Here is a 13010-nt window from a genome sequence, read left to right on the forward strand (position 1 = left end):
AACGCACGCAAAAACGCACGCAAAACGCACGAACGCACGAACGCATGCAAAAACGCACGCAAAACGCACAAACGCACGCAAAATGCACGAAAAAACGCACGAAAAAACGTACGAAAAAACGCACTAAAGGGTCCTGGTTGTTAAAGGGTCCTGGTTGTTAAAGGGTCCTGGTTACTAAAGGGTCCTGGTTACTAAAGGGTCCTGGTTGTTAAAGGGTCCTGGTTACTAAAGGGTCCTGGTTACTAAAGGGTCCTGGTTACTAAAGGGTCCTGGTTGTTAAAGGGTCCTGGTTACTAAAGGGTCCTGGTTGTTAAAGGGTCCTGGTTACTAAAGGGTCCTGGTTACTAAAGGGTCCTGGTTGTTAAAGGGTCCTGGTTACTAAAGGGTCCTGGTTACTAAAGGGTCCTGGTTACTAAAGGGTCCTGGTTGTTAAAGGGTCCTGGTTACTAAAGGGTCCTGGTTGTTAAAGGGTCCTGGTTACTAAAGGGTCCTGGTTACTAAAGGGTCCTGGTTGCTAAAGGGTCCTGGTTACTAAAGGGTCCTGGTTACTAAAGGGTCCTGGTTGTTAAAGGGTCCTGGTTACTAAAGGGTCCTGGTTACTAAAGGGTCCTGGTTACTAAAGGGTCCTGGTTACTAAAGGGTCCTGGTTACTAAAGGGTCCTGGTTACTAAAGGGTCCTGGTTGTTAAAGGGTCCTGGTTGTTAAAGGGTCCTGGTTACTAAAGGGTCCTGGTTACTAAAGGGTCCTGGTTACTAAAGGGTCCTGGTTACTAAAGGGTCCTGGTTACTAAAGGGTCCTGGTTACTAAAGGGTCCTGGTTACTAAAGGGTCCTGGTTACTAAAGGGTCCTGGTTGTTAAAGGGTCCTGGTTACTAAAGGGTCCTGGTTACTAAAGGGTCCTGGTTACTAAAGGGTCCTGGTTGTTAAAGGGTCCTGGTTACTAAAGGGTCCTGGTTACTAAAGGGTCCTGGTTGTTAAAGGGTCCTGGTTGTTTTTTCGTACGAAAAATCGTACAAAAATCGTACGAAAAAACGCAAGAAAAATCGTACGAAAAAAAGTACGAAAAAACGTACGAAAAAACGCACGAAAAATCGTACGAAAAAACGTACGAAAAAACGTACGAAAAAACGCACGAAAAATCGTACGAAAAAACGTACGAAAAAACGTACGCAAAATCTTACGAAAAATCGTACGAAAAATCGTACGAAAAAACGCACGAAAAATCGTACGAAAAAACGTACGAAAAAAAGTACGAAAAAACGCACAAAAAAACGTACGAAAAAACGTACGAAAAAACGTACGAAAAAACGCACGAAAAATCGTACGAAAAATCGTACGAAAAAACGCACGAAAAATCGTACGAAAAATCGTACGAAAAAACGTACGAAAAAACGCACGAAAAAACGTACGAAAAAACGCACGGAAAAAGGTACGAAAAAACGCACGAAAAATCGTACGAAAAATCGTACGAAAAATCGTACGAAAAATCGTACGAAAAAGCGTACGAAAAAAAGTACGAAAAAACGCACGAAAAATCGTACGAAAAAACGTATGAAAAAATGCACGAAAAATCGTACGAAAAATCGTACGAAAAAACGCATGAAAAAACGCACAAAAAAACGCACGCAAAACGAACGCAAAACGCACGAAAAAACGCACGAAAAAACGCACGCAAAAACGCACAAAAAAACGCACGCAAAAACACACGCAAAAACACACGCAAAACGCACAAACGCACGCAAAACACACGAAAAAACGCACGCAAAACGCACGAAAAAACGTACAAAAAACGCGCAAAAAACGCACCAAAAAGCGCACGAAAAAACGCACGCAAAACGCACAAACGCACGCAAAATCTTACGAAAAATCGTACGAAAAATCGTACGAAAAAACGCACGAAAAATCGTACGAAAAAACGTACGAAAAAAAGTACGAAAAAACGCACAAAAAAACGTACGAAAAAACGTACGAAAAAACGTACGAAAAAACGCACGAAAAATCGTACGAAAAATCGTACGAAAAAACGCACGAAAAATCGTACGAAAAATCGTACGAAAAAACGTACGAAAAAACGCACGAAAAAACGTACGAAAAAACGCACGGAAAAAGGTACGAAAAAACGCACGAAAAATCGTACGAAAAATCGTACGAAAAATCGTACGAAAAATCGTACGAAAAAGCGTACGAAAAAAAGTACGAAAAAACGCACGAAAAATCGTACGAAAAAACGTATGAAAAAATGCACGAAAAATCGTACGAAAAAACGTACGAAAAAACGCATGAAAAAACGCACAAAAAAACGCACGCAAAACGAACGCAAAACGCACGAAAAAACGCACGAAAAAACGCACGCAAAAACGCACAAAAAAACGCACGCAAAAACACACGCAAAAACACACGCAAAACGCACAAACGCACGCAAAACACACGAAAAAACGCACGCAAAACGCACGAAAAAACGTACAAAAAACGTGCAAAAAACGCACCAAAAAGCGCACGAAAAAACGCACGCAAAACGCACAAACGCACGCAAAACGCACAAACGCACCCAAAAACGCACGAAAAAGCGCACGAACGCAAGAAAAAACGCACGCAAAACCGCACGAACAAACGAAAAAACGCACACAAAAACGCACGCAAAACGCACGAACGCACGCAAAACGCACGAACGCACGCAAAAACGCACACAAAAACGCACGAACGCACGCAAAAACGCACGCAAAAACGCACACAAAAACGCACGAACGCACGCAAAAACGCACGCAAAAACGCACGCAAAACGCACGAACGCCCGCAAAACACACGAAAAAACGCACGCAAAAACGCACGCAAAACCGCACGCAAAACGCACGAACGCACGCAAAAACGCACGCAAAAACGCACGCAAAACGCACGAACGCACGAACGCATGCAAAAACGCACGCAAAACGCACAAACGCACGCAAAATGCACGAAAAAACGCACGAAAAAACGTACGAAAAAACGCACTAAAGGGTCCTGGTTGTTAAAGGGTCCTGGTTGTTAAAGGGTCCTGGTTACTAAAGGGTCCTGGTTACTAAAGGGTCCTGGTTGTTAAAGGGTCCTGGTTACTAAAGGGTCCTGGTTACTAAAGGGTCCTGGTTACTAAAGGGTCCTGGTTACTAAAGGGTCCTGGTTACTAAAGGGTCCTGGTTGTTAAAGGGTCCTGGTTACTAAAGGGTCCTGGTTGTTAAAGGGTCCTGGTTGTTAAAGGGTCCTGGTTACTAAAGGGTCCTGGTTGTTAAAGGGTCCTGGTTACTAAAGGGTCCTGGTTACTAAAGGGTCCTGGTTGTTAAAGGGTCCTGGTTACTAAAGGGTCCTGGTTGTTAAAGGGTCCTGGTTACTAAAGGGTCCTGGTTACTAAAGGGTCCTGGTTACTAAAGGGTCCTGGTTACTAAAGGGTCCTGGTTGTTAAAGGGTCCTGGTTACTAAAGGGTCCTGGTTACTAAAGGGTCCTGGTTGTTAAAGGGTCCTGGTTGTTAAAGGGTCCTGGTTGTTTTTTCGTACGAAAAATCGTACAAAAATCGTACGAAAAAACGCAAGAAAAATCGTACGAAAAAAAGTACGAAAAAACGTACGAAAAAACGCACGAAAAATCGTACGAAAAAACGTACGAAAAAACGTACGAAAAAACGCACGAAAAATCGTACGAAAAAACGTACGAAAAAACGTACGCAAAATCTTACGAAAAATCGTACGAAAAATCGTACGAAAAAACGCACGAAAAATCGTACGAAAAAACGTACGAAAAAAAGTACGAAAAAACGCACAAAAAAACGTACGAAAAAACGTACGAAAAAACGTACGAAAAAACGCACGAAAAATCGTACGAAAAATCGTACGAAAAAACGCACGAAAAATCGTACGAAAAATCGTACGAAAAAACGTACGAAAAAACGCACGGAAAAAGGTACGAAAAAACGCACGAAAAATCGTACGAAAAATCGTACGAAAAATCGTACGAAAAATCGTACGAAAAAGCGTACGAAAAAAAGTACGAAAAAACGCACGAAAAATCGTACGAAAAAACGTATGAAAAAATGCACGAAAAATCGTACGAAAAATCGTACGAAAAAACGCATGAAAAAACGCACAAAAAAACGCACGCAAAACGAACGCAAAACGCACGAAAAAACGCACGAAAAAACGCACGCAAAAACGCACAAAAAAACGCACGCAAAAACACACGCAAAAACACACGCAAAACGCACAAACGCACGCAAAACACACGAAAAAACGCACGCAAAACGCACGAAAAAACGTACAAAAAACGCGCAAAAAACGCACCAAAAAGCGCACGAAAAAACGCACGCAAAACGCACAAACGCACGCAAAATCTTACGAAAAATCGTACGAAAAATCGTACGAAAAAACGCACGAAAAATCGTACGAAAAAACGTACGAAAAAAAGTACGAAAAAACGCACAAAAAAACGTACGAAAAAACGTACGAAAAAACGTACGAAAAAACGCACGAAAAATCGTACGAAAAATCGTACGAAAAAACGCACGAAAAATCGTACGAAAAATCGTACGAAAAAACGTACGAAAAAACGCACGAAAAAACGTACGAAAAAACGCACGGAAAAAGGTACGAAAAAACGCACGAAAAATCGTACGAAAAATCGTACGAAAAATCGTACGAAAAATCGTACGAAAAAGCGTACGAAAAAAAGTACGAAAAAACGCACGAAAAATCGTACGAAAAAACGTATGAAAAAATGCACGAAAAATCGTACGAAAAATCGTACGAAAAAACGCATGAAAAAACGCACAAAAAAACGCACGCAAAACGAACGCAAAACGCACGAAAAAACGCACGAAAAAACGCACGCAAAAACGCACAAAAAAACGCACGCAAAAACACACGCAAAACGCACAAACGCACGCAAAACACACGAAAAAACGCACGCAAAACGCACGAAAAAACGTACAAAAAACGTGCAAAAAACGCACCAAAAAGCGCACGAAAAAACGCACGCAAAACGCACAAACGCACGCAAAACGCACAAACGCACCCAAAAACGCACGAAAAAGCGCACGAACGCAAGAAAAAACGCACGCAAAACCGCACGAACAAACGAAAAAACGCACACAAAAACGCACGCAAAACGCACGAACGCACGCAAAACGCACGAACGCACGCAAAAACGCACACAAAAACGCACGAACGCACGCAAAAACGCACGCAAAAACGCACACAAAAACGCACGAACGCACGCAAAAACGCACGCAAAAACGCACGCAAAACGCACGAACGCCCGCAAAACACACGAAAAAACGCACGCAAAAACGCACGCAAAACCGCACGCAAAACGCACGAACGCACGCAAAAACGCACGCAAAAACGCACGCAAAACGCACGAACGCACGAACGCATGCAAAAACGCACGCAAAACGCACAAACGCACGCAAAATGCACGAAAAAACGCACGAAAAAACGTACGAAAAAACGCACTAAAGGGTCCTGGTTGTTAAAGGGTCCTGGTTGTTAAAGGGTCCTGGTTACTAAAGGGTCCTGGTTACTAAAGGGTCCTGGTTGTTAAAGGGTCCTGGTTACTAAAGGGTCCTGGTTACTAAAGGGTCCTGGTTACTAAAGGGTCCTGGTTACTAAAGGGTCCTGGTTACTAAAGGGTCCTGGTTGTTAAAGGGTCCTGGTTACTAAAGGGTCCTGGTTGTTAAAGGGTCCTGGTTGTTAAAGGGTCCTGGTTACTAAAGGGTCCTGGTTGTTAAAGGGTCCTGGTTACTAAAGGGTCCTGGTTACTAAAGGGTCCTGGTTGTTAAAGGGTCCTGGTTACTAAAGGGTCCTGGTTGTTAAAGGGTCCTGGTTACTAAAGGGTCCTGGTTGTTAAAGGGTCCTGGTTGTTAAAGGGTCCTGGTTACTAAAGGGTCCTGGTTGTTAAAGGGTCCTGGTTGCTAAAGGGTCCTGGTTACTAAAGGGTCCTGGTTGTTAAAGGGTCCTGGTTGTTAAAGGGTCCTGGTTACTAAAGGGTCCTGGTTACTAAAGGGTCCTGGTTACTAAAGGGTCCTGGTTACTAAAGGGTCCTGGTTACTAAAGGGTCCTGGTTGTTAAAGGGTCCTGGTTGTTAAAGGGTCCTGGTTACTAAAGGGTCCTGGTTACTAAAGGGTCCTGGTTACTAAAGGGTCCTGGTTACTAAAGGGTCCTGGTTGTTAAAGGGTCCTGGTTACTAAAGGGTCCTGGTTACTAAAGGGTCCTGGTTGTTAAAGGGTCCTGGTTGTTAAAGGGTCCTGGTTGTTTTTTCGTACGAAAAATCGTACAAAAATCGTACGAAAAAACGCAAGAAAAATCGTACGAAAAAAAGTACGAAAAAACGTACGAAAAAACGCACGAAAAATCGTACGAAAAAACGTACGAAAAAACGTACGAAAAAACGCACGAAAAATCGTACGAAAAAACGTACGAAAAAACGTACGCAAAATCTTACGAAAAATCGTACGAAAAATCGTACGAAAAAACGCACGAAAAATCGTACGAAAAAACGTACGAAAAAAAGTACGAAAAAACGCACAAAAAAACGTACGAAAAAACGTACGAAAAAACGTACGAAAAAACGCACGAAAAATCGTACGAAAAATCGTACGAAAAAACGCACGAAAAATCGTACGAAAAATCGTACGAAAAAACGTACGAAAAAACGCACGAAAAAACGTACGAAAAAACGCACGGAAAAAGGTACGAAAAAACGCACGAAAAATCGTACGAAAAATCGTACGAAAAATCGTACGAAAAATCGTACGAAAAAGCGTACGAAAAAAAGTACGAAAAAACGCACGAAAAATCGTACGAAAAAACGTATGAAAAAATGCACGAAAAATCGTACGAAAAATCGTACGAAAAAACGCATGAAAAAACGCACAAAAAAACGCACGCAAAACGAACGCAAAACGCACGAAAAAACGCACGAAAAAACGCACGCAAAAACGCACAAAAAAACGCACGCAAAAACACACGCAAAAACACACGCAAAACGCACAAACGCACGCAAAACACACGAAAAAACGCACGCAAAACGCACGAAAAAACGTACAAAAAACGCGCAAAAAACGCACCAAAAAGCGCACGAAAAAACGCACGCAAAACGCACAAACGCACGCAAAATCTTACGAAAAATCGTACGAAAAATCGTACGAAAAAACGCACGAAAAATCGTACGAAAAAACGTACGAAAAAAAGTACGAAAAAACGCACAAAAAAACGTACGAAAAAACGTACGAAAAAACGTACGAAAAAACGCACGAAAAATCGTACGAAAAATCGTACGAAAAAACGCACGAAAAATCGTACGAAAAATCGTACGAAAAAACGTACGAAAAAACGCACGAAAAAACGTACGAAAAAACGCACGGAAAAAGGTACGAAAAAACGCACGAAAAATCGTACGAAAAATCGTACGAAAAATCGTACGAAAAATCGTACGAAAAAGCGTACGAAAAAAAGTACGAAAAAACGCACGAAAAATCGTACGAAAAAACGTATGAAAAAATGCACGAAAAATCGTACGAAAAATCGTACGAAAAAACGCATGAAAAAACGCACAAAAAAACGCACGCAAAACGAACGCAAAACGCACGAAAAAACGCACGAAAAAACGCACGCAAAAACGCACAAAAAAACGCACGCAAAAACACACGCAAAAACACACGCAATACGCACAAACGCACGCAAAACACACGAAAAAACGCACGCAAAACGCACGAAAAAACGTACAAAAAACGCGCAAAAAACGCACCAAAAAGCGCACGAAAAAACGCACGCAAAACGCACAAACGCACGCAAAATCTTACGAAAAATCGTACGAAAAATCGTACGAAAAAACGCACGAAAAATCGTACGAAAAAACGTACGAAAAAAAGTACGAAAAAACGCACAAAAAAACGTACGAAAAAACGTACGAAAAAACGTACGAAAAAACGCACGAAAAATCGTACGAAAAATCGTACGAAAAAACGCACGAAAAATCGTACGAAAAATCGTACGAAAAAACGTACGAAAAAACGCACGAAAAAACGTACGAAAAAACGCACGGAAAAAGGTACGAAAAAACGCACGAAAAATCGTACGAAAAATCGTACGAAAAATCGTACGAAAAATCGTACGAAAAAGCGTACGAAAAAAAGTACGAAAAAACGCACGAAAAATCGTACGAAAAAACGTATGAAAAAATGCACGAAAAATCGTACGAAAAATCGTACGAAAAAACGCATGAAAAAACGCACAAAAAAACGCACGCAAAACGAACGCAAAACGCACGAAAAAACGCACGAAAAAACGCACGCAAAAACGCACAAAAAAACGCACGCAAAAACACACGCAAAAACACACGCAATACGCACAAACGCACGCAAAACACACGAAAAAACGCACGCAAAACGCACGAAAAAACGTACAAAAAACGTGCAAAAAACGCACCAAAAAGCGCACGAAAAAACGCACGCAAAACGCACAAACGCACGCAAAACGCACAAACGCACCCAAAAACGCACGAAAAAGCGCACGAACGCAAGAAAAAACGCACGCAAAACCGCACGAACAAACGAAAAAACGCACACAAAAACGCACGCAAAACGCACGAACGCACGCAAAACGCACGAACGCACGCAAAAACGCACACAAAAACGCACGAACGCACGCAAAAACGCACGCAAAAACGCACACAAAAACGCACGAACGCACGCAAAAACGCACGCAAAAACGCACGCAAAACGCACGAACGCCCGCAAAACACACGAAAAAACGCACGCAAAAACGCACGCAAAACCGCACGCAAAACGCACGAACGCACGCAAAAACGCACGCAAAAACGCACGCAAAACGCACGAACGCACGAACGCATGCAAAAACGCACGCAAAACGCACAAACGCACGCAAAATGCACGAAAAAACGCACGAAAAAACGTACGAAAAAACGCACTAAAGGGTCCTGGTTGTTAAAGGGTCCTGGTTGTTAAAGGGTCCTGGTTACTAAAGGGTCCTGGTTACTAAAGGGTCCTGGTTGTTAAAGGGTCCTGGTTACTAAAGGGTCCTGGTTGTTAAAGGGTCCTGGTTACTAAAGGGTCCTGGTTACTAAAGGGTCCTGGTTACTAAAGGGTCCTGGTTGTTAAAGGGTCCTGGTTACTAAAGGGTCCTGGTTACTAAAGGGTCCTGGTTACTAAAGGGTCCTGGTTACTAAAGGGTCCTGGTTACTAAAGGGTCCTGGTTGTTAAAGGGTCCTGGTTGTTAAAGGGTCCTGGTTGTTAAAGGGTCCTGGTTACTAAAGGGTCCTGGTTACTAAAGGGTCCTGGTTGTTAAAGGGTCCTGGTTGTTAAAGGGTCCTGGTTACTAAAGGGTCCTGGTTACTAAAGGGTCCTGGTTACTAAAGGGTCCTGGTTACTAAAGGGTCCTGGTTACTAAAGGGTCCTGGTTACTAAAGCCTTTCGGTTGCTACGGTAACTGTTGCTACGGTAACGGTTGCTACGGTAACGGTTGCTAACTAGGGATGGGCGGTATGGACTCAAAAATGTATCACGATAATGTCTAGCATTTATCCTGATAAAGATTAAAATGATACCAACACAAAAACGTCATCAACAGGAATTTTTCTTTCTTTCTTTCTTTCTTTCTTTCTTTCTTTCTTTCTTTCTTTCTTTCTTTCTTTCTTTCTTTCTTTCTTTCTTTCTTTCTTTCTTTCTTTCTTTCTTTCTTTCTTTCTTTTTTCAGGCTCGTATCCTCTTTCTCTCCTTCCTTCTTCCTTCCTCTTTTCTCGCTTCCTTCCTTCCTCCCTCCCTCCCTCCCTCCCTCCCTCCCTTCCTTCCTTCCTTCCTTCCTTCCTTCCTTCCTTCCTTCCTTCCTTCCTTCCTTCCGTCCTTCCTTCCTTCCTTCCTTCCTTCCTTCCTTCCTTCCTTCCGTCCTTCCTTCCTTCCTTCCTTCCTTCCTTCCTTCCTTCCTTCCTTCCTTCCTTCCTTCCTTCCTTCCTTCCTTCCTTCCACAAAAACATCATCAACAGGAATTTATCATTTTTATCGTGAGATACAAATTCTTACCGTGGGGAATTTTTTTGACGGTTTATCGTGAACGGTAAAATATCAAACATTCCTAATGCTAACCCACCCTGGATCCTCAGGCTCTCCTGGTACTGGATGATGAAGAACTCCTGGCTGTGCTGCTACGGTTGCTAGGGCGGTTGCTAGGGCTAAGGTCCTGGTTGCTAAGGTCCTGGTTGCTACGGTAACCACCCACCCTGGATCCTCAGGCTCTCCTGGTACTGGATGATGAAGAACTCCTGGCTGTGCTGCAGCTTCTTCAGCTCCGTCTCCGTCTCCTGCGTTTTCCTCCTCAGCTCCTCGAAGGCTCGGTTCACCTGCTGGTGGCGCTGGGAGAGAGAGTCCATGGTGGAGCTGCTAGCATCGCTGCTAGTCTGTAACACACAGGTTTAAACCGCTAGCATCGCTAACCGTCTGTAACACACAGGTATAAACCGCTAGCGACGCTGCTAGTCTGCAGAAACACACAGGTATAAACCGCTAGCATCGCTAACCGTCTGTAACACACAGGTATAAACCGCTAGCATCGCTAACCGTCTGCAGAAACACAGGTATAAACCGCTAGCATCGCTGCTAGTCTGTAACACACAGGTTTAAACCGCTAGCGTCACTAACCGTCTGTAACACACAGGTATTTAAACCTCACTTAAACCGCCGGCATCGCCTCTAGTCTGCAGACACACACGTTTAAACCGCTAGCATCGCTAACCGTCCGTAAGACACAGGTTTAAACCGCTAGCATCGCTAACCGTCCGTAACACACAGGTTTAAACCGCTAGCATCGCTAACCGTCTGCAAACACACACGTTTAAACTGCTAGCATCGCTAACCGTCTGTAACACACAGGTATGAACCGCTAGCATCGCTAACCATCTGTAACACACAGGTATAAACCGCTAGCATCGCTGCTAGTCTGCAGAAACACACAGGTATAAACCGCTAGCATCGCTAACCGTCTGTAACACACAGGTATAAACCGCTAGCATCGCTAACCGTCTGCAAACACACACGTTTAAACTGCTAGCATCGCTAACCGTCTGTAACACACAGGTTTAAACCGCTAGCATCGCTAACCGTCCGTAACACACAGGTTTAAACCGCTAGCATCGCTAACCGTCTGCAAACACACACGTTTAAACTGCTAGCATCGCTAACTGTCTGTAACACACAGGTTTAAACCGCTAGCATCGCTGCTAGTCTGTAACACACAGGTTTAAACCGCTAGCATCGCTAGCGAAATTTCGAGAAAAGAAAGAGAAATTTTGAAAAAAGACGAAATTTCGAGAAAAAAGTCACAATGTCAAGAAAAAAAAGGCGAAATGTCGAGAAAAAAAGGTGAAATGTCGAGAAAAAAAAGCGAAATGTCCAGAAAAAAGACGAAATTTCGAGAAAAAAGTGAAAATTTCGAGAAAAAAGTCAAAATGCAGAGGAAAAAAAAGGCGAAATGTCGAGAAAAAAAGGCGAAATGTTGAGAAAAAAAGGCGAAATGCGGAGCAGACACACATGTTTAAACCGTTTAAACCGCTGCACCGCGGCGGCGCCGCTACGGACCATGATGCTTCACTCACGTTGTTAGCCTCCTGGACCAGCCGCTGCTCCGACTGCAGGATGTGCCTGATGCAGCGGACGAGCTCCAGGGGACACCGGTCGTAGGTGCTCTGGGGGGGAGAGAATACCGTCAAGCTAGCTGGGGCTAACGGGTGCTAAATGGTGCTAACAGGTGCTAACGGGTGCTCTGACGGGGGAGAGACAACACCGTTCAGTTCAAGGGTACCAGGGGTTCCAACCAGAACCCGTACCTTTAGCTGGCTAGCGTACCTTTAGCAGGCTAGCATACCTTTAGCTGGCTAGAATAGTGGCCTAGCTTGATCTTCAGCAGGAACCCGTCCTCTCCTCCCTGCAGCGTCGCTTTCTTCTGCAGCTCCGCTAGCAGCCCGTCCAGTAGCCGCTTAGCTTTAGCCTCTTCAGCCGGACTGTCCAGGTCCACCTGGTCCCTGGGGGAGAAAAACCAGTTAGAACCGGTTCCACCTGGTCCCTGGGGGGAGAGAAACCAGTTAGAACCGGTTCCACCTGGTCCCTGGGGGGAGAGAAACCAGTTAGAACCAGTTCCACCTGGTCCCAGCCGTAAGCTGGATGTGATTCTTGAACAGAATCGCAGGCTGGCGGCGTCTTTGAGCTCATTAACAAGATGGATAAGACCTTGGAGAAGTTGGAAGCTCGGCTTGGCGGGAATTGATCACAAATTAGTCTGATTGGAGTCGCCATTGATGAACCAGAGATTTAAGGCAGACGGAAAATTACTGAGTCTTTCTGTTCTGTCTGTTTAAAAACCCCATATTGTACATTTCTGTCTATACTGTTAATTTCTGTTTATACATTTTATCTGTCATCTGTCATCCTACGTCACTTTTTGTAAAGATTCATATCCGGCACTTTTTAATCTTCATATTGTACATTTCTGTTTATTTCTGTTATACATTTTACTTTATTCTATCTCTTAGTTTATCTCCATATATATTTGTTTGCTTTTATATTTTTATTTTTTATTTTTATTTTTATTTTTACTGTATTGCACCAATCACCACAACAAATCTTATTGTGAGTGTTGACAAACTTGGCAATAAACCCCCTTTCTGATTCTGATTCTGATTCTTGCAATATAATTGTTGATTCTATAATCTGACATTGACAGGGCGGTTTGGCCAATCGCTCTGGTCACAATCTCCCTGGTGGAATGTAAACAAGGTGGCTCTGCCCCCACTAACCCTCCCCTCTCCAGGAACATCTGTGGACCTGTTTCAGAACTGGCCGAGCCGTCTGATAACATCAAGGACATTGGTTGAGGAGAAGCTCTGAGAGAAGTTCACGGACTTACCGCTTACACACACACAATGATAAATACACCTTCCTTTATAGTCAACGCCCAGGACCAGGACCGGTACCTGAACCAGGA

General features: G+C 43.4%; 1 protein-coding gene across 2 annotated transcripts in view; it reads right to left on the reverse strand.

Moving 5' to 3' along the window:
• The window catches only part of LOC133419839 (signal transducer and activator of transcription 5B-like), a 76000-nt gene that overhangs the window by 60264 nt on the left and 2726 nt on the right, over window positions 1–13010 (reverse strand). For both annotated transcript variants that reach the window (XM_061709300.1, XM_061709301.1), the window contains exons 3-5: window positions 11895–12051; window positions 11626–11715; window positions 10254–10431 (exon numbers count right to left, since the gene is read on the reverse strand). In XM_061709300.1, the coding sequence (XP_061565284.1) occupies window positions 10254–10431; window positions 11626–11715; window positions 11895–12051 (425 nt within the window). The remainder of the gene's footprint in view (window positions 1–10253; window positions 10432–11625; window positions 11716–11894; window positions 12052–13010) is intronic.

This window comes from Cololabis saira, chromosome 19 (genome assembly GCF_033807715.1).
Source record: "Cololabis saira isolate AMF1-May2022 chromosome 19, fColSai1.1, whole genome shotgun sequence".
NCBI classification, from domain to species: Eukaryota; Metazoa; Chordata; class Actinopteri; order Beloniformes; family Belonidae; genus Cololabis; species Cololabis saira.